This window comes from Aedes aegypti, chromosome 1, assembly GCF_002204515.2.
Source record: "Aedes aegypti strain LVP_AGWG chromosome 1, AaegL5.0 Primary Assembly, whole genome shotgun sequence".
Lineage (NCBI taxonomy): Eukaryota > Metazoa > Arthropoda > Insecta > Diptera > Culicidae > Aedes > Aedes aegypti.
The window spans coordinates 251,319,169-251,342,471 of record NC_035107.1 but is presented as its reverse complement, the minus strand read 5'-3'; the positions used below and the strand labels follow the sequence as shown (position 1 = coordinate 251,342,471).

Genomic DNA, 23,303 nt, shown 5'->3' with positions numbered 1-23,303 from the left:
CTTTAACAGACTAAATTCGGCTTTCATTTGTCAAAAAGTATTTTGGTTGAGGATTTTCATGTATTTACAAATTGATTATAAAAGTTACCCAAACCCGAAAATAAAGTTTCGATTGTATGAAAAGTAAGTCGCAAAGCAAGTACAGTCGAATTTCGTTGGTTGAACTACGTTTAATTGCACTTCTTTTTAATTGGGCTCCCGTTAGGTGTTCTATATCCCACCTAAAATGAAGACAAATGCCGATTTCTGACGTAAACCGCAGTTTGTCAATGTTGTTAGCTCTGAAGTTCTTTTAAAATAGATAATTTGTCACCACAAAAATCAACCCGATTGCCTTCAGTGCAACGAACGAATGTTGACTTGTAATATTTAAATCTTCAATCAGATTTTCTTCCACAAATCTATCAAAGTTACCCCGTTGTACGGTACAACGATAAGAGATACGGTGTGACCAGCAGCGAGCCAGACAATGACTTGATTTTTTGACCGGCGTGAGATTGGGTGATGTCATTCATAGTTGTAAAGCTAGCTATACAGAAATTGAAGCCACAGCCAATGAGATCAAATCCCGATTACCGGCTCCACGATGACACGTGAGCTGAGAAGCGACTACCACCCACGTGGAAACGTTTAATCTCCTACCTGTTCGTGGAGGTGTTTAATCTCGTTTTCCAACTTCCAACTGATGGTGGTCCGAATGGTGGGCTTACCTGGAATGAGATAGAGAGAGAGAAATAAGGGGGTTAATGAAGCGGTTGGAAGGATGGGCATTGTATAATCATTTAGATATTTATTGAATTGGTTGAGTGGTTGGGCAAACAGTAGAGGAAAATTTAAGTGCCGCTAGAGCTGTTCGATAACTGTTCAATTGGGTGCTATTTACTTTTTATTGGTTGAAATGGGTTTTTGTTACATAAAATTTAGACATAGAAAAAGCATTCGACAGTGTTTGGTATGAAGGTTTGATTGTAAAATTAAAAAAAACATATATTGTTAGAATAATCCAAAGATAATTGTCAACTCGTACAGTTAGGTAAATTATAAGAACTTCAAATCTAGAATACTTTCTTTCAGAGCTGATATTCTTCAAAGCAGCATTTTGGGTCCAATATTGAACAGTATTTTCACATCTGATGACAAAAATCTTTGTATAGTGGGTGACACAGGTCTCTCCGCCAAAGGACGAAGCCTGCGTGTCTTTTGTAGTAGAATTGTCTTGATGCGTGCGAAGCACGACTCAACTGCCCACAAAAAATAAGTAAAAGTACGTAAATATTTGTGTCTTATAAATTTTCCACCGTTATTTTATGAAGACTACATACAATTTTATACTTCTTTTAATCTAGTCAAGTATACCTTGTAAATGATAAAACCTCCCTAGATAATTTACGAACAATTTCTCCAGCTCTCCCTGGAGTAGTTTTTCTTTTCCTCTGAAATTATCAACTCCTTCCCACGAACAGTTACTCTGCTTTTCCCATCCTAAGAGGCGAGATCTACTTACCTTCCTTTATACCACCAAGTGGGTTCTTCCTGAGAATAGCATCCAGGAGATCAACAATAACAGGATAGTAGCGGAAAAATAGTTGGAAAACTCACGACCAACGTGCAGCTTGAAGTGAGAAAAGAAAGTAAGAAATTAAATTTCCTCCTAGGAAGCAAAAGTTTACTTTGTTGTCTTCGAAATGATTTACTTTGCTTGGGGGTTACTTCAGTCGAGAACGTGAACTACCTTCACGAGATTTCGATCGCGCTAATGTTCGCGATATGATAGCAAAAAAATGTATGTGTTGATGGAGGTAAGACAAAGAATGACCCACTTTTTAAAAACTTATCACCGAAATAATGTGAATTTTGGAAAGAGTACATTAATAATTAAGTATCACTTGAACAAAGAGACAAACTGGATTAACATCAATCGTTTGCATCGAAGCAGTTAAGAGTTAAAGAAAACAACGATTTGGAAAAAAAACTGGAAAATTTGCAGCCCGGGGAAAGCCAAAAAGTTTCCGTAACTGGTTAAGGGGAAAACAAGAAATCCAAAACAACAAGTTCAAACTGCTCTCTTGGTCCGGACACAGATTTGCTGTAGTCTGTTCTGTAATGGATTGACGGCACTAAAGGTGGGGAAATATGCTAGGCAACTGTTTCTGCCCATTGCATTGGGAATGCGGAAATGTTACAACTGACGTGGAGGTATGAAGACCGAACAGATTCCACTCGAAATGAGTGCCTACATAGCCGGGGGATTAAATGAACTTCACATTTCTGATGATGGGGGCTTCCTTAGCCAAGTGTTTAGAATCCGCGGCTACAAAGCAAAGCCATGCGGAAGGTGCCTGGGTTCGATTCCCGATCGGTCCAGTATATTTTCGTAATGGAAATTTCCTTGACTTTCCCGGGCAAAGAGTATCATCGTACCTGCCACACGATATACGAATGCGAAAATAACATATTTGGCATAAAAAGCTCTCAGTTAATAACTGTGGAAGTACTCATAAGATCACTAAGCTGAGAAGCAGGCTCTGTCCCAATCAGGACGAAATGTCAAGAAGAAGAAGATGACTTCTGATGATAATGGAATGAGAGGAAATTTATGCATAGTTTGTTGCTCAAAACATTCCATGTTGAGGGAATGAACGACAACTAAGTGTAAGAAAGCATTTAAATCCAATCAGAGCTTTTCCTGGTTTCGAATATCTGAACAATATCCTAAAACATTTCCAAACGAATATTTTTCAATTATTGTAATTTTAGTGGAGCAGGCAGTGAATTGTGTGTTTTCCATTATTTTTGTAGGTTGGGTGCTACAACACGTAAGATATGTGTTGTTGTGCGTTTTAGTTGAATTTGTCGATTCATACTTCAGTCCACTTTTTATGAGAATCATTTTTCGACTGTGCCACTGTTCTTTGCATGCTTGTGCGTTGTCTATCGTGATGCTTCTTCAGTGAACAAATCATTCCCTTGCAGCAGTAACGAGTAGGGTAATTTGCCCATTATTGCGGTATTCCCTATTATTGCGGTATAAGAATTGAACCCTCATTATTAATCGAAAACTCTATTTTCTGTGGATATTATTGATGATGATGAAAGCTTATAGTATTCCCAAGCTGTACCAGATGAATGCTTTAAAAATTAAACGATTTTGATCGTTGGAAGAACAGTTTTAAATGATGCATCAAGAAAAGCCTATATTTTTAACCAGTCTCTCTATCTACAGGCGGGTTTTCATAAGCTTAAATTTTTAAGTTTAGAACCAAAACAATTATATGTAGTGGGTATATCAGTTCAGTATGGATCTAATTATATGATAGATATTGAATTTTGAATAAAAGTTCTATATTTTTGAGAAAAAGCATCTACCGCAATAATAGGACAATGAAAATAGCTTTTTGCCTATTATTGCGGTATCTGTAAATCTCATTCAAAAATTCGATATTTCAATATTCATTTTAAATGTAATTGCTGGATACATTAATTATATCATTAAGATACTAATTTGGGACATGTTATTCATACATTTATTTAATCAAACAAAAGGTTAATGTTTATTTTTACTCTGTTATTCCTCTTATTAACAAATATTTTGCAAATAAACACAATGTTTTACCAAAAAATCACGTAAACTGACTGAAAATCGTAACTCATGCCAAAAATACGTTGAAAAACTAAGATATAAGATGATCACAAGGAAGCAATCTTTTAAAATTGTGTTACTAGTGGAAAATATTTTTAAAAGCTTCAAAATTGTAGCTTATATTTAAGTCAACAAATTCATTTCTTATATAGCGACTAGTGGTCTCAGATGGAAGAATCTTGTCTATTCACTTTAACATTATCCACCTACGACGAGAGAGGAGACGAGTCCGGCAGAAAATCATTCGATGCTGTTGATTTGTTTTCGTATCGTGACATAAAGTAATGAATTAGTGTTCCTCATATATATGTCCAAAGTCACACAAACTGACAGTACCGTGCAGTGTTATTAACATGGAGGGAGCATAATTTTAATGCTCGAACATTGTGTGGTATTGAATGTATATTGAATGTAATAAAATCTATGATTTTAGTATACCGCAATAATATGACGGCACTACCGCAATAATAGGACAAAATACCGCAATAATAGGACAGAGGAAGAGCTTCAGATTTATGTCAAAAAAATGTATATATGATTCCAAACATTATTTTTTTACTTCACTATACTCTAGATAAAGGATAGTTTTAACACTTAACATTGCAGAATACTATAACATTTAGATTTTGGACACTGCAATACGATTTTAATTTCAACACCGTGCTTAACTCCTCCATAATAGGACGGATACCCTATATGTCTTCCTTAAATGCTTGCCCCAGTAACATTGCAGTGCCCTACATGTTCTGTGTTTTTTGGCAAATACAATTTCCCTGGAATAAAGAGCTCTTTTGCAACGTACCTAACCTTGCAAACCTTAGAACAAGGGATAGCACTGTACTGCCCATACTCGCATAACAGTCCCATTTATATAGGAAATCCCATATAATATGGGACTCTTATGCGAGTAGGGACAGTGTAGGGTTTTATCAAACTTTGACGTAGGACTTCGTGAGAAAAATTCTCTGGAATAAAAACATATATGTTGAAAAGAGTTGTACTTTTCTTGCACGAAACCGGAAATATCCGCACAGACATCACAATCAAATGGCATTCTGTTGCCAGAATGTTACTCTTTCGGAAGAAAGTCTGCAGTTATTACAGAAGCCTCTATCGGAGATCTGCTGCCTATTTAATTTGAATCAAGACGTGAACGTCGCATAACATGGTATGCTTTTGAACTAGATTTTTTTAACCTTGATTTTATTTTGAAATTGGATGATTATTCGCCCTAAGGCATTTTTTCTGGGACACTTTCGAGAATTCCTACAGCAATATCATCAAGCTTATAAACAATTGTCTTGAGATTCTATTGCAATATTTTTGAGTATTCTTCCAATTAATCATCCTTTAATGACATCTCCAAGCATTCTTAAGAGAACACTTTCAGAAATTTCTTCAGAAATTACTCATAAGATTCGTCCAGCTATAATAAGGATTTCAGTTTGGAATCCCTCCAAGTATGCACAAAAGAAGTCATGAGCTTCTGTAGATATATTTGCAGGGTACTTCAATCTGCTCATCAGGTATTTCTCCAAGCTGGATTTAGAAATTCCTTCAGATATTTCTTCTGGAATATTATTGGAAATTTTTCCAAGCATTCCTTGGAGATTTCTTACCAAAATTTAGTCTAAGATGTAACAAGCAGGCCTTTTAGGGTTTCACTAAAAAATATTCCATACAAATCTTCAAGTATTGCAGCAGTTAGTCTAAGCCGAGCACCATTGCACTGATGGGATGAATTTATCCAATAACACATCTCAGTTTTTTTCCAAGATTACTTTCTTGGTGTATTCAGCAGGTTTTCTAGATTTATTGCTAAAAATCTGTTAATGGAATTTTTCGGGTATTCGTTCAGTAAGCCGTCAAAAATGCTTTAGTGATTTGTTTGATTATTCTCACTGGGATTGCTTCAACGATTCCTCATTTTTTTAGAGGTTTTCAAATTCGTCTAACGAGATCTCGTAAGTAATATTGCCAGTAATTCTGTTAGGAATTTCTTCCAAAGAATCTTTATAAGTCCATCCAAATGTATCTGCAAGACCGCACTGTGAATTTTTTTAAAATACATCTTCAGGAGCTCATCTAATAGTTCCAGGCAATTAGAGTCTAGGTATTTGATCAGATATTTCGAGGATACATGCAGCTATTTTCCAGCAAAAAATACTCCGACTCATTATTTGTCTAAAAAACTATTGTGGTGATTCCTCCTAGAATACCTCCAAGCATACCATCAGGAGTTTTTTAGTACTCTATCAGAAATTTCTCAAAGAATTCTTCAAAGATTTTCCTTGAAAGTTCCAAGGAGGTCTTTTGAAGCCATTTCAAAGATTCATCCAAGTTTTTGTCCAAAGATTTGGTTCAGTCTTACGTTTAGTTATTTTAGTAGTTATTCCTACACACAAAGAAAAATCCATGTAAATTTTAGCATAAAATACTGAACATGAAGGGAATGGCAGATTTGTGACAAATTTACACGTCAATTACAATAACATCATGTAAGTTTCCTGTATACATCGAGCAGTCTAGCATGGACTCTGACCAATTACACAACAATTCGAATACATTTACATGATTTTGATGGAATTTTACACGATGTATTATGTAAATTTGTGACAATTCTGGCGTTCCCTCTATGTGCATGATTTTACGCTGAAATTTACATGGATTTCTCTTTCTGTGTGCAGTAAACAATATGTTTGCCCATCTGCATTTTAAAAGAAATTATTCAAGAAAAAATCCATCCAGGATTTTTAGAAAAAAAAGCCCTTGAAGGAAATGAAGGCTGAATATTGGGAAGGATTATTGAAGGCATAACAGTCAAATTACTTGAGAACATTAATGGAGGAATTTCAGACGATATCCCTGGAAGAATCCCTTGAAATATTCCTGAATAAAAGTGAAAAAGAATAACAGGAGGATTTGAATGAATGAATTGTTGCTGAAATCCTTGAGGGAGATTTTGAAGTTATTCCTGACAGACTTATAACGGAAACTTAAGAATAATAGAAAAAAAATCCGAAAGAAATCCCTGATGAAATGTATGAAGGAATACATGAATAGATTTCTTCCAAAATTTTAAATGCCAGGAGTTATCCCTGTTCGAAACCGCTCGAACATTTCTGACGAAAACCATTAAAAAATACAGTTCATGCAGTATTTCTTGAGACAATTTCTTCAAAAATCTAAGAAATAAGCTTTGAAATTTCTAGGATTATCAAAAAACAGAGAAAAATATTTCAAAAATTGATTTAGAAAAAATCTTAATGAACTCTACGAAAAGTTTATGAAACTTTTTAGTGATGCAATTCTTGACAAAAATCAAAGTGATTAACTCATTGCGCACGGTAGAGATGAATAAATAATGAGTGAAATATTGAAAAAAATCATGAGCTCAGGTGGGATTCGAACCCACAACTATAGTATGCCAAACGAGTGCTTTTCCAACTAAGCTTGCGATATACTTGATGACCCAAAAATTATGTTGCAAACACTTGAATAATACATGATCAATTTCAAGCAAGAAATTCTTGAGGTTTTTTTTTTTTCATTAAAAAGTTTGAGGAATTTATGGCCTATACCAATGTAGTAGTCGAAAAATTTCTCGAATAACACAAAAAATAAATATTTTTCCAGATTTTTTGGGGTAAATCATGGACGAAACTTTGTGAATCCTGTTTGATTTTTTAAAAGCATTTGCAAAAAAATAAAGAAGCATCTGCATAAGAAATATGATAAAAATCCCTCGGAAAGTTATAAGCAAATAATATTATTTAATTTTTAGTAAAGCACTCGTCCAGCATACAAGAGTCGTGGGTTCGATTCCCAGCTGATCAAGTGGATTTTTTTTCCATAATTTCACTTATAATTTATCCATCTTTACCAGGCGTGATGAGTTTATAAATTATAAACCGAACAACTCAATATAGAGTTGTGTTTGATCCTTCGACCTTGACGCTTGCTCCTGCGTTAGCCGGCGATGAGGGCAGGATCAAACATGTCGCGCATCGGTCGAGTGAAGTGAAAAAGTGCCGCGTTCGATTAGTCCTTTTTGATCTTTCGACGTTGACGCTTGCTCCTGGGCAGTGCGTCAAGAAAGCCCGAGTAGTCGTCAGTGGTTTTCCCTCTCGGGTCGCGCGCCTATTTTCTCTGAGTGCTTTTATATAGCCGAGCAAACGAGTGAAGCAGAAAGTGGAATTTTGCTGCTCAAGGATGACGGATCAATTGGTGAGCTCGTTTCATGCTACTATTTCAAATCTATAAACTAGGTATGACTGCACTTTTAATCATTACAACGGTGAGACGTAAATATGATTTTCAACAAACTATGAATGGTTCGTCACTGTGAGTGTCGAAATAAACTCTGATTCATAAATTATTTATGTCTAATTTTCTTTTTTTTTTCAAAACACCTTTTTTTCTTTTCCCTTTGTTTTTGTAATAAAAAAAAAAACTTTGGATGGTTCGACACTACGAGTGTAGACTTGCGAAATGTTCACTTTATTCAACAAACTTTGAATGATTCGTCACCTCAAGTGTCGGCATATTTTTTCTCTACATAGATATTGTTCATATCAAATGAAAATATTATATTTACATATAAGCATGTTTATATCTCACAAATAATTATTTATCATGGTCTAATCGCTTATCAAAGTGAATCCTGTGACCCACCGATCGTCCAAATTAACAAACATCCCTCCCAGTAACCTTTGTGGTGATGCAGAGGCAAACACGGTCTACAAATAGCAAAGGTTACACACTAACATTTAAGAATTCTTGGATGCTAGAAGAAATTCTAGAAGGATTTCAGTAATACAGTCTATTTGGATGTTTGAAAAAATTATAGAACTATCGTCATACTTCTCGAAGAAAACCAGACACTTTTGTTAAAAAGAAATGTCGATAATTTTATTTAGGTAATTCTTAAAAAAGTTATTGGATGACTTCTGCAGTAATTTTTTAGAGGAGGGATAGAAGAAGCAATTGTGGTGTTGATTGATAGAAATCTTTTCATTTCCCTGCAGATATTTTTGGTAGAATGATAAGGCACATTGAGTGAAACCCGTGAAGGAATCTCCGTATCAATATCAGGACATATCGCTGGAGCTACAGTACTGGAGAGAATAAAGTACGCATTGGCCGTTTTTCCATACAAAATGGTCAAGTTTGGAAACCAGAATCTCAGCTTTTAGTGGTCCGATTGATCTGAAATTTTCACCACAGCCTAGATGTAATATAGTTTTCACTCAATTAAAATATCACTGCATTTGAAACACAATCTTTTAAATTATTGAAAATCTCTCAATTTGCAAAAAACTGCAAAATTGAATTTTGAAAATAATTTGAAAACAATCAGTTTTACCGAAAAATGATGTTCTGCAAACTTGTGTGTCTTATCAAATTGTACATTTTTTCAGAAGAACATATTGCTCTAAATATTTTCATTTAAAAATTATTTTTACTTAAATATTTTGTCATTTTTATCAAAATTTGAGATTAACTTAAAAGTTCGTTAATGAAAAACTATGAATGTCTAGCCTTGCAAATTTGAGGTTACTTTCAAGCTGCGGTGAAAAGTTCAGGTCAATCGGCAACTAGAAACCGAGATATAAGACTCTAAACTTGATCATTTTGTGCGGCCAATGCGTACTTTATTCTGTCCAGTTCTGTACACATTGTTTTTTGCATACAAAATGTTAAATTCCAAGAATCTGTACATCAGGTTCTAGTAGTCAGAATTGGCTTCAAATTGATGGATGAAGTACAAATTGGTAATTGGTAAATTCATTAAATTGCTTTCATGTTAACTTTTTAACAGGAGGGTTATTAAAAAACAAAAGTCAATAACCAAGAGATATTCTAATTTGATTCAAAAGTACAGTTTTTCACTTTCAGAAGTAATTCAAAATCATGCAATTGTGCAACTATGAATGTACATCTCCAATCTCCAAGACCAGAAATCAGCAGTACCGAAAAGCTATTCAGACAACAAATTGAAACGATTGGTCAACATGAGCGAGTGGCTAAACGAAACTATTCTACATGACCAGTTGTCTGATTCTCTAGATTGTTTATCCTTGAAAATTTGATTCTTTTTCACCTTGTTTTTGTATTTTCAACAATCTACAGTCGGGTCTTCTATTTAACGCATTCTTATAACGCGTACTCCCATTTCGCGCACTCCTATAAGACACACTAGAGCGTTATAGGAGACCCAGGGCCTATTCATCAGTTTGGGGGTGTTGTTGAATATCTCGTATGCGTTAAAAGATAGCACAGTGCTGTCTCCGGCGGAGTTTCTGAACTCAAGTTAAGAACTTGGCCGGTAGGGACGCTTTTTCTGACTTGCATTATATGTACCATGAGGGATAGGACTGCATCTGTAGATCCTGATGTTTTGGAAGCTCGGTGTCTGCCGAAAAGTTGTTCAGTAGCTCAAGCGTGGCATGCGGTGGTCATTCTGATACGGAATTACGGCACCAAGCGGCGCTAGTGAGCATCGAATTTTTGTTTTGCGGATAACTTAGTACCCTGACCACTCAGAAAGATGGCGTCTTCGGCAAAGTTGTACAGTATCACAAGGGCTAACATAATTCGAGCCAAAAGCTTCGAGACTCCTAAAGATAGATGGTACTGAGTTCTGAAGCTCCGCCGAAAAATTACATAAGCCCTGGTGGATTCCTTTAGCCATGTGTCTAATAGGAGACCTGACTGTATTTAAAGTTCTGCCCTGAAATGAACTTAGTTTATCGATCCTTAGTGTTTCGTAGACGAATTTCTACACAGTCTGCTTTGATCCAACTCACTCTTATAACGTTTTATTTTCGGAATTACAAAACGACGTGAGCACGATCTCCAACTTGCGCAATCTAACCAAAGTAGTGGTCCGCTGTTATTTCACAATGTAGAAATATTTTAAAACAGATTTAGAAAAAAGGGTTTTATTTTTTTCTTCAAACCGTGTGAAAATTACCTACGTTGATTTAAAAAAGTAATCGTGAAATTTTGAAATTGATCACCCTAATCGCAAAAAAAATAAATTCAGCGGTTTCGGATCAGAAATAAAAGACGTAGTCCTACGTCAAAACGCCACAGATGTCAATATGCACCCATCAAGAAATCTGATCATTCGAAAGCAACTCTCCCTCCGGGCAACAAACGATGCAAATAGTTTTCAAGATTAGTTTCACTGTTCGGAAATTCTCGACCGGCCACATTGTGTGCATTTCAATGAGATTAAGTTTCAAAAAGAATCCTAGCTGCCGAAAACCCAAACCAGTTGGAAAAGAATCCGTTTTCCACTTTGCTTGGATGGGGACGGTCAGGACTCCCGAAAACAGAATAAAATTGACAAAAATTGTCAAAAGTAGGACTGCAATAAGGCTGATGTTTCCTACAATCGATTGCATCGTACTTCCCATTACCCTTATCCTTGCCCATGTCCTGATCCAAGGCCGCCCCTGCTCAAGCGGAATCAATTTCTTCATCTCTTTCCAGTATAGATACTGATGGCTGCAAAACGCCGACATAAGTAAATCAAAATGCACTTCAGCTTTAGCTCGATTTGCAAAGTGCTTCCAACGGAACCGGAAAAGAGGCGAGCGGAGGAGCTCTGTCAAGGATGGAAATGAAGCCTCCAAGAAGTGAATCTGCGAAATCGAGGCAAGATCCGGACGGGCGGAATTTGTTCATTGTGTTCTGTTGTTGTTACAGTAGTGCACTGTACCGTCATCGTCGTCGTGGAAGAAAGAAATGCTGAGCAGTATGAAATAAGTTAAGAGAGCAGGGATGCCATATTGACGGGAATTTCCGTAGAGCTACAATTGGAAATTGGATTTTGTTACGGAATCCAAAAGATTTTTAACAACATTTTCAGTTAAATTTTATTTACAGATTCATCTAGAAATGGTTGACATGAATTGCTCTATAAAAACAGTATTCTGCGAAATTTTAAATTGCTGAATTCTGTAGTGTTTATTCTATTGTCGGTTTATACCAAATCAATCGTAGAAGATTTTCTAGAAGAGGAAAAAACAAGGGCAAATTATTCGAATTATTCCATGATCTATGTCTTGCATTAAAGTACTAATGACAAAAAATTCAGACTTATTACAGGTCAATTTCCGCAAGTCAGTTTGAAGCAAATTTACTTGCTGCCCAGAGCATTGAAAAGGCAATTAGGCAGCTATGAAAGTGTGTTTACCAAGCTGTGTTTCAACAGAAACACCCAAAGTTTCAAAAATTTTGGTTTCATGTGACGAAAAAAGTTGATATTTCAGACGTCATTTGTAGCAACTCCACTACATACTTCATCCAGTCGATCATTATGATAAACGAAAAAGTTTGGATCTCTTTTGAGTTTAGATCCAGGTTTCAAATGCATTACTTGGGTTTATTTTGTCTATTTTGCTCTTTCAATATAATTCGAACTATTTTAAATAAGACATAAATTTGAATTTAACAACTATTCTTTCTAACAATAATTTATGGGTGAGGCCCAAGCAGGACAGTTCGGTTTTGCGTCGTCCGATATATTTTGCTCACGATTTCGCGCGTTTTCGTCGCCGGTGATTTTTTTAATTTTTTTTTTCTGTTTTGGAGCGTCTTGCTGGGTAGTGCTTCGTGAGGCCCAAGCAGGACAGTTCGGTTTTGCGTCGTCCGATCGATTTTGCTCACAATTTCGCGCGTTTCCGTCGCCAGAGAATTTTTTTTTTCCTGTTTTGGAGCGTCTTGCTGGGTAGTGCTTCGTGAGGCCCAAGCAGGACAGTTCGGTTTTGCGTCGTCCGATATATTTTGCTCACGATTTCGCGCGTTTTCGTCGCCGGAGAATTTTTTTCCCTGTTTTGGAGCGTCTTGCTGGGTGGGTATTTGGGAAGGCCCAAACAAGACGGTTTGTTTTCGGGACGCCAAGAAGTTTTGCTGTCAGTGTCAGTTTTGTGTTCAGTCGAGGATGGATTACCAACTGGTGAGTTCGTTTCATGCTTGTGATAACACATTTTTTCTTGAAAGCGTAACTTTTATGTAATATTAAAACAAACTTTGTATGGTTCGTCACTATAAGTGTTGGCATTATGCTATTTCCTTATACAATTTCAATAAACATATATTTTTCTCTTTTTGACATTATTGAAAATTATCTTTTGAATTGTTCGACATTGTGAATGTTGACGTATTTTTTTAAAACTTCTACCATATCGAGACAAAATGCACAGTAATACTCATATGTCATTTTCAAACAAATTATGTATGGTTCGTCACTACAAGTGTCGGCTTTATTCCTGTTTCATATTATTTAAAATATATACATGTTATTTTCAGTTTTCGTCATTAATAAAAATGTCTTTTGAATTGTTCGACATTATAGATGTTGACGTATTTTTTAAAGTTTCTCAAAACCAAAAACTTCTCGAGACAAAAATACAAAACTAGCTTTAAATATAAGTCGTATATTTCCCCCTTGTCCATGGATCGCATCACCGACCAGAGGTGACTCCCAGATCTTTTCCTCCCTCACTAATAAACGCCCTTCCCGTGGTGATTGTGGAGATGCAGAGGTATTCTCGGTCTCTAGAAGCAACAATCATTACACCCTAACATTCCTTCCCCATCCCAACTGACTGTAAGGACTTGGCCGGCGCCGTTATTGATCAATAATATTAGATCTGCTAAAATTGCACTTCGAGAGTAAGCGGAAACTCCCATCCCTTATTCATTTGGATCGTAGTGCAATTCTTACCAGTTCCGATCAATCACGGAGTAGCAACCATTGACATGTACAGTCAGTCTATGCTATGCTATGCTATGCTATTCTTTCTAACAATAATTTATGCTTCGTGCAAGTGAAATTAACGACGGTTTAGAAATCTGGCATCACTGCAACAACGAGGGGTTAGGATGTGGGGACGAGAGCAGCAAATGGATTTCCAACAGCTTGTGTTCTGCTCTGCAATGGCATAAGTATTCCGGCAGGACAGGACCAGTTGATTCAGCTGATGCCGTACTTTATGAGCACCTGACAACAACGTTCGGCGAGTGCTTCCTGGATGGAGATGATTCGAGTGTATACCTGCACTCCTGTGTACATTTCGTCGTGGTGCTTGTCTTGATTATTTATCAACTCCAGGCAGAGGGATGCAACAAGTATTGGTTATTTATTTTTTCGTTACAGAAACAAATTGATTCCTGGTTAGCATTTTCTAAATGCATCGATCCGATTCTGCACCCGGATAACAGTGCACTGGGTGGAGAGGAATCTGACCAGGAAAGGACACACGAAGCCAGACACGGACATAAAGTTCCTTTATGTGCAGAGATTTTCGTTCGAACAACTCAAGCTTCATCCATTGTGTCCGATGCATCGGTATTATATTCCACCTCAAGGCAACATAACGGAAAACAGAAAAGATTAAGCTTACAGCAGATTTTAGCATACGATTGAATCAATTCCGATGTAAAATCGGAAGAAGATTACTCTTGTTTATACCTGATGGCTGCATGAGCTGCATGCATCCTTATTGCGAAGTAATTTTCATTCAGAGAGTAACGGTAGCTCATATCATCAATAAATCAGGTGGTGATATATAAGAGAGTATATTTACTTACATCCAAAGTCATGGTTAATCTAGCTTTTTTTTCTCTAGAAGAACACCAATCGGATAATTGCAAGAATCTCAGAAGGATTCTGCAATAAGCCCAGATCGATTTTGGCAGGAATCCCAAAGGGGATTCTGTGAAAATCCCTGAAGGATTTTTGCAAGAATTTCAACTGTATTTCCCCCGAGGGATTTCTGCAAGAATCCTCAAGAGATTTCTGAAAGAATCCCTGAGAGATTTCTGCAAGAATCCCTGAGAGATTTCCGCAAGAATTCCAGGGAGGTTTTCTGCAAGAATCCCAGAGGTATTTCTGCAACACACCCACAAGGATTTCTGCTAGAATCCCTGTGGAATTTCTGCAGGAATCCCTGAGGGATGTCTGCAAGAATCCCTGAGGGATGTCTGCAAGAATCCCTGAGGGATGTCTGCAAGAATCCCTGAGGGATTTCTGCAAGAATCCCTGAGGGATTTCTGCAAGAATCCCTGAGGGATTTCTGCAAGAACCCCTGAGGGATTTCTGCAAGAATCCCTGAGGGATTTCTGCAAGAATCCCTGAGGGATTTCTGCAAGATTCCCTGAGGGATTTCTGCAAGATTCCCTGAGGGATTTCTGCAAGATTCCCTGAGGGATTTCTGCAAGAATCCCTGAAGGATTTCTGCAAGAATCCCTGAGGGATGTCTGCAAGAATCCCTGAGGGATTTCTGCAAGAATCCCTGAGGGATTTCTGCAAGAATCCCTGAGGGATTTCTGCAAGAATCCCTGTGGGATTTCTGCAAGAATCCCTGTGGGATTTCTGCAAGAATCCCTGAGGGATATCTGCATGAATCCCCGAGGGATTTCTGCATGAATCCCCGAGGGATTTCTGCAAGAATCCCCGAGGGATTTCTGCAAGAATCCCCGAGGGATTTCTGCAAGAATCCCCGAGGGATTTCTGCAAGAATCCCCGAGGGATTTCTGCAAGAATCCCCGAGGGATTTCTGCAAGAATCCCCGAGGGATTTCTGCAAGAATCCCCGAGGGATTTCTGCAAGAATCCCCGAGGGATTTCTGCAAGAATCCCCGAGGGATTTCTGCAAGAATCCCCGAGGGATTTCTGCAAGAATCCCCGAGGGATTTCTGCAAGAATCCCCGAGGGATTTCTGCAAGAATCCCCGAGGGATTTCTGCAAGAATCCCCGAGGGATTTCTGCAAGAATTCCAAGGAGGTTTTCTGCAAGAATTCCAAGGAGGTTTTCTGCAAGAATCCTTGGGGGATTTCTGCAAGAATCCTTGGGGGATTTCTGCAAGAATCCCTGAGGGATTTCTGCAAGAATCACTGAGGGATTTCTGCAAGAATCACTGAGGGATTTCTGCAAAAATCGCTGAGGAATTTCTGCAAGAATCCCGGAGGGATTCTGCAAGAATCCCTGAGGGATTTCTGCAAGAATACATGAGGGATTTCTGCAAGAATCCCTGAGAGATTTCTGCAAGAATGCCTGAGGGATTTCTGCAAGAATGCCTGAGGGATTCCCGCAAGAATCCCTGAGGGATTTCCGCAAGAATCCCTGTTGGATTTCTGCAAGAATCCCTGTTGGATTTCTGCAAGAATCCCTGAGGGATTTCTGCAAGAATCCCTGAGGGATTTCTGCAAGAATTCCTGAGGGATTTCTGCAAGAATCCCTGAGGGATTTCTGCAAGAATCCTTGAGGGATTTCTGCAAGAATCCCTGAGGGATTTCTGCAAGAATCCGTGAAGGATTTCCGCAATAATCTCTGAGGGATTTCCGCAAGAATCCCTGAGGGATTTCTGCAATAATCCCTGCGGGATTTCTGCAAGAATCCCACAAGAATTTCTGCAACAATCCCGAAGAGATTTCTGCAAGAATCTTGAAGGGATTTCTGCAAAATTCTCTGTTGGATTTCTGCAAATATCCCAGAGCGATTCCTGCAAGAATCCCTAAGAATTCCTGAGGGATTTCTGCAAGAATCCCTTAGGGATTTCTGCAAGAATCCCTGAGGGATTTCTGCTAGAATCCCTGGGGGATTTCTGCTAGAATACCTGGGGGATTTCTGTTTGTCTAAAATTACTGAACGCCAACTGCAGAATTGATAATGTCAATTTTTAATGAGAAAATGCGCATGGGCGTAGCCAGGATTTCCATCAGGGAGGAGCGAGACCTCAAAACAAATTTTACGCAAATAAAAAAAAAATTCTTTAAAAAATCCTGTTGAAATCCTAGGGAAATGCTTGGAGAAATTGAAACATTCCTGAACAAATTCCAACTTTCTGAAGAATTTTTAAAATTTCACTGAACTGGAAACTAACTGGAAAACTGAACTGGAAACTAACTGGAAAAAATCATTGGAACATTTGTTCTTAGAAATCTCTGCAAAAGTAATCCCAAACCTATTCCACTGAGAGCATCCCGGAACGAAATGAAATTTCTAGTAAAATTACTCAAAGAGTTCTTCGATGAATTCTATACCTTTTATAGCTTTTTTTTCTAAACAAACTTTTCTATAGGTCGCAAGCTATATTTAAACAAGGATTATCAAAGAAAATTATTTGAAGATTGAATTTGGAGGAACCGAATGGTTAAAGGTAAAAGTCGTCGAAGTCGTTAAAGGTAAAATCCCGAGAGAGTTATCAGAATCAATTTCTAAAAAAAACATCTTGAGGGATTACTAAAGAAATCTGAAGGGAAAAAAAACATGGTGAGTTTTACAAGGAATAACAGGAGAAAATCTTAAAGTGATTCTTTATTTTTTTTTATATTTTTATTAGTATCATTCCAAACATTACATTCATTTCCTATATCAAGGTGTTCTGTGTATGTCTGAAACAATTAAAAAAAAGACACGGACACCGTGTCAGCCATTTAGCTGCACAGACTCTAATTGACACAAGACAATGGACAAGCATGCTCCAATGGCACAGCCGTAACACATTCGTTACGAAAAGATTCAACGACTGAACTGAGAATCGAACCCACACCCCATGACACGCTGCACTCATTGCCTGACGACACTAATCGCACGGCCAAGAAACCCACACATTTTTGACGCAATTCCTTGAACTATGCAAGAAAGTTTTGTCAGGATTCCATAGATGAATTCTTGGAGGTGCTTTGAAAGAAATTCAATGTAAAGCTTTTGTAAAAGTTTCATAGAAATTCTCGGATGAAATCAAGGATTAACTTTTGCAGAAAAATCAGGAAGTAGAAAAATATCTTGATATTGCTGAGGACTAGAGAAATTGGAGCTATTCCCAGGAACGATTTCTGAAACAAAACAGAAATGGTTGTTGAAGAAATCCTTTGAAGAATCTGAAAAATGTATAGAGTACAAAATAAAGAGTAATCTTAGAAGGATTTTCTAATCAATACTTGAAGTTATTCGTTACCTGATTCCTTGGCAAATTCCTAGATAATACCGATAACAATATTCTTATAATTTAAATGACACATTGCACTTAAATACGTCAAAATATTTCACAATTGATTAATTTTTCAAAAGCTCAAGCACTGTTAGGCATTACGGAGCCATTTTTTGTGAAATTAATGTTATTATTCAAAATATATTGTTATAGCCCAACCTGCTACCCCTTCGGCTATTCCGGCTAATTTTATACTGCCCTAGAACTTAAACTTCAATCGCAGAGTAATGGACTATTGGCCATACTATAGAACTCTGGACCACTGTCAATGCTTTTGTGATCATTTGTAGCATACATTACTACATTTAGATATTGCACAAATCTTTCATTTTTCCTATGGGTCCCGGTCTTTTCGATTATACAAACACTTAGGAGCCCACAATAGTGAAAAAAATGTATAAATCAATTAATTCACTCTCAAGCTAACTCGTTAAGAGAAAGACGCTTAGGAGAAGTAAGAAACATGCGTTATTATTAAGTTTCATTGATTTAAAAATCGTAACACGTGTTGAGCATAATGTTACATTTCTTCTTTAAGTATCAAAACTCTCTTGAGAGGATTCTACACTATAACACCAAATTTCATTTCTCTGAATTTCATTAACCCGAGTATCATCACACTGAACGCACAGTTACGCTGAATGCTACTGTCCCGAATATATTATTACCTTAAATGATTTTGTCAGAATTCGAAGAAATGCTATTCTAGGCACTGGAACTCGTGGTGATGGTCTTCAGGTATTCGGGGTAATGGAGTTCAAATTTAAGGGGTATGCTTTTGAAGAGATATGTTAAATATGATAAAAACAGAGTTGTTCATGGATTCTACGTAAATTCCAGTTTTTGTTACCGGAAAGTCGTAAATTCTTCTGGGGCCCTGTTGATAACCTGCTGGTTTTCCTACCATAATATGGTTTGAATCCTACCTAAGCTAAAGATTCAAATGTATACTTTTTTTTCGATCGCGAACTGTGCTTGTGGAGTAAAAACACACCAGCTGCTATGACCCTTCACGAACAAAAAAAATATACCTTGGAATCTACACAATTTTTCAAGCTGACAAAGACAAACACTTAGAATCAAGCTCTGTTAATGCTACGTAAAGTACTCCTTGGCATATACTTCGCATCGATTTACAACTGGTAGCAATTAGCAGCATGTAAAAAAAATCTGAATCGTGAGTATTTGGGTTCACCAACCTAGCCAGAATATTGAGCTACAAGAACTAATTTGGTTAGATGATGAAATTAGCTCCGTTATGCCTTAAAGCACTTGAGCCTATGAAAAATAGGTTGATATTGAATGACTTTTGAAGCATGTTAGTGAAATGTGTCATTCGAAACATTAAAACATGTTAAACGGTATTATAATGCCTAATTATTTAATTTAAAATTAGTGTTTTCAATGGTTACACCTCAAAAAGGGCGTACCTCACAATTTCGTTTATTTTTTCATTCAAAACTCAAATAGCATATTTCTTCTGATAATCAGGGCTAATGAAAGTCCGTTTAAAAAGCTCAGATTTCCTTTGAATATGTAGACTTATACAATCAAAAAGACGTAATTTCAAAACGGGCCCTACGATTTTTTTAAATTTTGCCCAGAAAAGCAACTTAGCTATAGAAAACCTACGAGTCACTATAGGTTTTTTCAATCTATTATCATGTAAATCAAATTTCATAGTAATCATATCTAGATTCTTCAGTATTAATTTGCTTGTACATGTCCAGCGAACATATTTGAGCAGACATAGTCATTTTGGATTACACATAAAACATTTTTTACCAAAAATTTACGATAAACCCTAGATTTGAATCCTCTTTGCCTAATAATCAATAAATAAAGGACTGGCAGTTATTTTTTTGCATTATCGTACTTATATAAATTCAGTGTACATCTTTGGGAAAAAAAACAGTAGATTAAATTTATTTTAGCAAAAATAAATATTGAAAAACTTATTTTGTATAACTTTAAGACCATAAATCGAGTTGCGAAGCAACGAAATGTAGTTCTTAGTTACAAATTTGATTGTACAAGAACAGTAATTATATTTGAGTAGAATGAGAAATATTTGTTTACACTCAAAATTTGGTCGGCGTTAAGCCAGAGTGGACCAAGTAACATTTTGAATATTTTGAGAAAAATGGGTTTAAAGTCTAACACTTTGTAATTTTTCAACTCGTTAACATTTTGGTTCAATTTTTTTGCACAGTTTTGTGTAACCTTCAAACAATATAATGTGAAGTGATAGTCATGAAAAACCACTATCCCAGCCTCTAATAGAACGATTTTTTGATGAACTATGAACATTCTGACTGAACAGTGTTCGTTCAGTGATTTGATTCACTCTGACTGAACAATTTCTAGAAAAATAACAATCATTTAATGTTTGCTTGGTCAAACTGGGTGCATATCTCTAAGATAAACAGATTATAATTATCCTTCGATATCAGTATAGTAAATTCTTCAATTATCCATATCTTCAATCCCAAAATCAGTGGCGTTACGATAGGTTGAGAATTAAAGTTTTGCAGTGTCAGGGCATTGAAGACCAGAAATATTCAAATATGCGTTCAGTCAGAGTGGATCAAGTGAAAATCTTGAGTGCCGGCCAAAATATACTGGTTCAATGATCAGTTTCTAGGACATTAAATGCAGACACCATAAATCTACCAAAAAATTCTATCGGACTCTGAAATTGATTTAAAAAAATGCAATAATCGATCACTTTAAAGCTTTTTTTGACTCTTGGTCCGCTCTGTCTGTACAGAAATTGTTTAAATTTTTGACCACTCATTCATGTTTATGAATTTCTATAGATGGATGAGAAGATGAATCATTTGATGTGAAAAAATCTGACAAATCATTTGAAATGTCTTTCATTTCCTCGCATTCCCCAGCGCGCTGATCATTTTCGATGATATGGTAATAAGCACTTGGTCCACTCTGACTGCATACTTTTATAGATTTTTATTGATCATAGAAAGTTAATTTGTTACATATCTCTTGCAGTTTACAGCATTCATCAAATCTGATCAAAGTGATATGGAGGTAAGATAATTTTGCATAGAATGAAAGAATAATCCAATTTACCCAAGTTTTGTACTTGGTCTACTCTGACTTAACGCCGACCAATTGTTCGTCGTTTTTAGAATGTACGAAAAAATCTCCTCGATGGTAAATCGCATCAAACAAAGCAATAAACAAAATATGATAACTGCTCTGGATACAAATTACAAGTTTTGCAAGAAAGCGTTTACACCAATTGAAGTATTTTATTAGGAAATCAACAAAAATTACCCACCGTTCAATTGTGCATCAAAACCCTACAATTATTAAAGAACATCCTTGCATATACAGAAAACACAAGGTTCTTTTACAGTATTTATATTGAAATCTTACATTTTCTGTACATACAGTTATATAACTTATGTATTTGGTCTTGTTTCGAGTGTATATGCTTTACATTGAACCTTATCTGCAACAAGCATCCAATTAACTGAACATTTCTAGTTTCGATTTTTGTATGTGCTCACCTACGCATTCCAAACATACGTACAAACAATATAATGTGTCGATAGTTGGAGTAATCAATACAACTAGGTCATCACGTTCGAGAACTAGCACATCAACCCCCTTCACCTGACCCCCTCAGTACGCATTGCCATGCATTTCAGAAGATTCCTCCCACGATATTGGATCAAAGTAGCATTTACAGCTCAAAATTTACCTCTTTGTATCGATACTTCAAAGAAGGCATTTTACTGTCTTAGCACATCAGAATGCCAGTCCGGGAACAAAACCTCCCTGCCTTTGGCTGCCATTTGTTATCGATTCTTGTGTCATCGACCAACAAACAAGTCCCACACACAAACATGTCAAGTCAAGTCCCCGGACGACAGGACAACAGTTTGTGCCCGATGTTCGTCGACTTGCTTTGAAGTCCATGTGCCACTTGGAGTGCGCTTGAAAGGCACTTACTTGTGCATTTTTATCACGTGTGCTGCATTCCGATGGGGAGGTACGACGACAGTCACTGTCGTCAGTCTCCGTTCTATGTATATCTAAGCATTCCGCGTGCACAACATCCATCGTCTGTTTCTGTGGATGGCGAGAAATCGGAAACTAATATCGAGTTCCATCACCATTGGGACCGATATGTACTCTCAACTTCATCAGCGGATCCGCGTTTTCAATTGAGCAAATGGCTCTCTCCGCACTCAGTGGGCGAACCAATTTCGTTAGGTGACGTAATTTTAAGTTGTTTTAAGCATTTAAAACCTAAAAACCTAAAAACCTTTTACGTTTTTTTTAATTTTTAGCTTTTTAAGCCTTTTTTATGCCCTCAAGCATTTTTAAAATTTAATTTAAAATTTGGTTAAGACTTCGTATTTTCAAGCTTTTTTAGGTCTTCCATATTCTTAAAATTTGTACGGTTTTGATTATTTTGTCAACAATTTTGAAGCTTTTTCAATAATAATTTTGAAGATTTTTCAAGGCCTTGTACTTTTTAAGCTGTTTTAAATCTCAATCTACCATTTTAGCCCTTCTCAGACCTTTTAAAGTCTTTTGAAATCGTTTGAGGCTTTTCAATCGTATTTAAGCCTATTCAAGGCTTTCAATGTTCTTTTCAAGTTTTCAAAGCCGCTTACTATTTGAAAGGCTTTTGTGTCATATATTACTTTTCGACGTCTGTTTATGCCATTCAATGCCTTATTTAAGCTTTTTAATCTTTTCCAAGGCATAGTTAGACTGTTCATACCTTTTCAAGTATTCCAAAACTTTTTAAATGCTCATTTAACCATTTTAATTTTCTACAAGACTGGTTAATCATTTTAGGCGTGTTGAAGTTTGTTCAGGCTCTAGCCTTTTCAGCCTTTTCATACCTTCTACGGCAGCATCACATTGAGAACCCCTGTTTCAGTTGATTGATTTCGTTTCTGCCTTTCCGAATCGATATTTGCTTGCATGTGTGACTGCTTGTACCGATATACAGGAGGCAGATCGAAACTATGAATGGACCGACCACCAGCAGCAGCAGCGGAACCAGTGCAATCCTCCACGACGTCGAGCTCGTGTCATGAATAGAGATATCCCGACGCCTTGTTCGGTCCCCCAGTGAGAAAACGATAGATAGACGGATAGAGTCACAACGCCACGCCAGGAATCAAAATGTTGACGTTCCAATTTCTGTGCCGCACCTTTACCGCAATCAAATAGCTCAGAGCTCGCCGTGATTCGCTCTAGAGTGGCGAGGCTGAGACGGCAGGGTGTTACGTCAGGTGATGACGCCAAGCAATCGGAAACGGGTAAAAGTTGAACGAATCAAACATCGCACATGTCACTCTTCGTCTGGATGGCAGTGAAAAGATGAAGCGGCAGCCCGAGTGTCCATCGCTTCGTGACGGTTATGAGCCTGGTGCCGATCGATTGGTTGGTACGGGGAAAGAACCCTTCCACGATTGACGCGGCTACATTGAAGCGCGGGCAGATATGGAAGAATAGAAAATCAATCTACATTGATAAACTGGATTGCTTAGGTTAAATGAAGTTTTGCTTGATGAGGTTAGCATAAATGTTTAATCCTAAACAAATTATTGAAACTACAATAACTTTGTTGGTTTCCGTTTAACGCGTAACCTTTTTTACAAATTA

At 37.0% G+C, this 23,303-nt stretch overlaps 1 protein-coding gene across 1 annotated transcript in view; it reads right to left on the bottom strand.

Annotated features, from left to right (window-relative positions):
* Positions 1–615: 615 nt before the first annotated feature.
* The window catches only part of LOC5563715 (peripheral plasma membrane protein CASK), a 706,277-nt gene continuing 683,589 nt past the window's right edge, over positions 616–23,303 (bottom strand). The window contains exon 11 of the mRNA XM_021837537.1: positions 616–710. Coding sequence (XP_021693229.1) covers positions 631–710 — 80 coding nt within the window. The 3' untranslated portion in view covers positions 616–630. The remainder of the gene's footprint in view (positions 711–23,303) is intronic.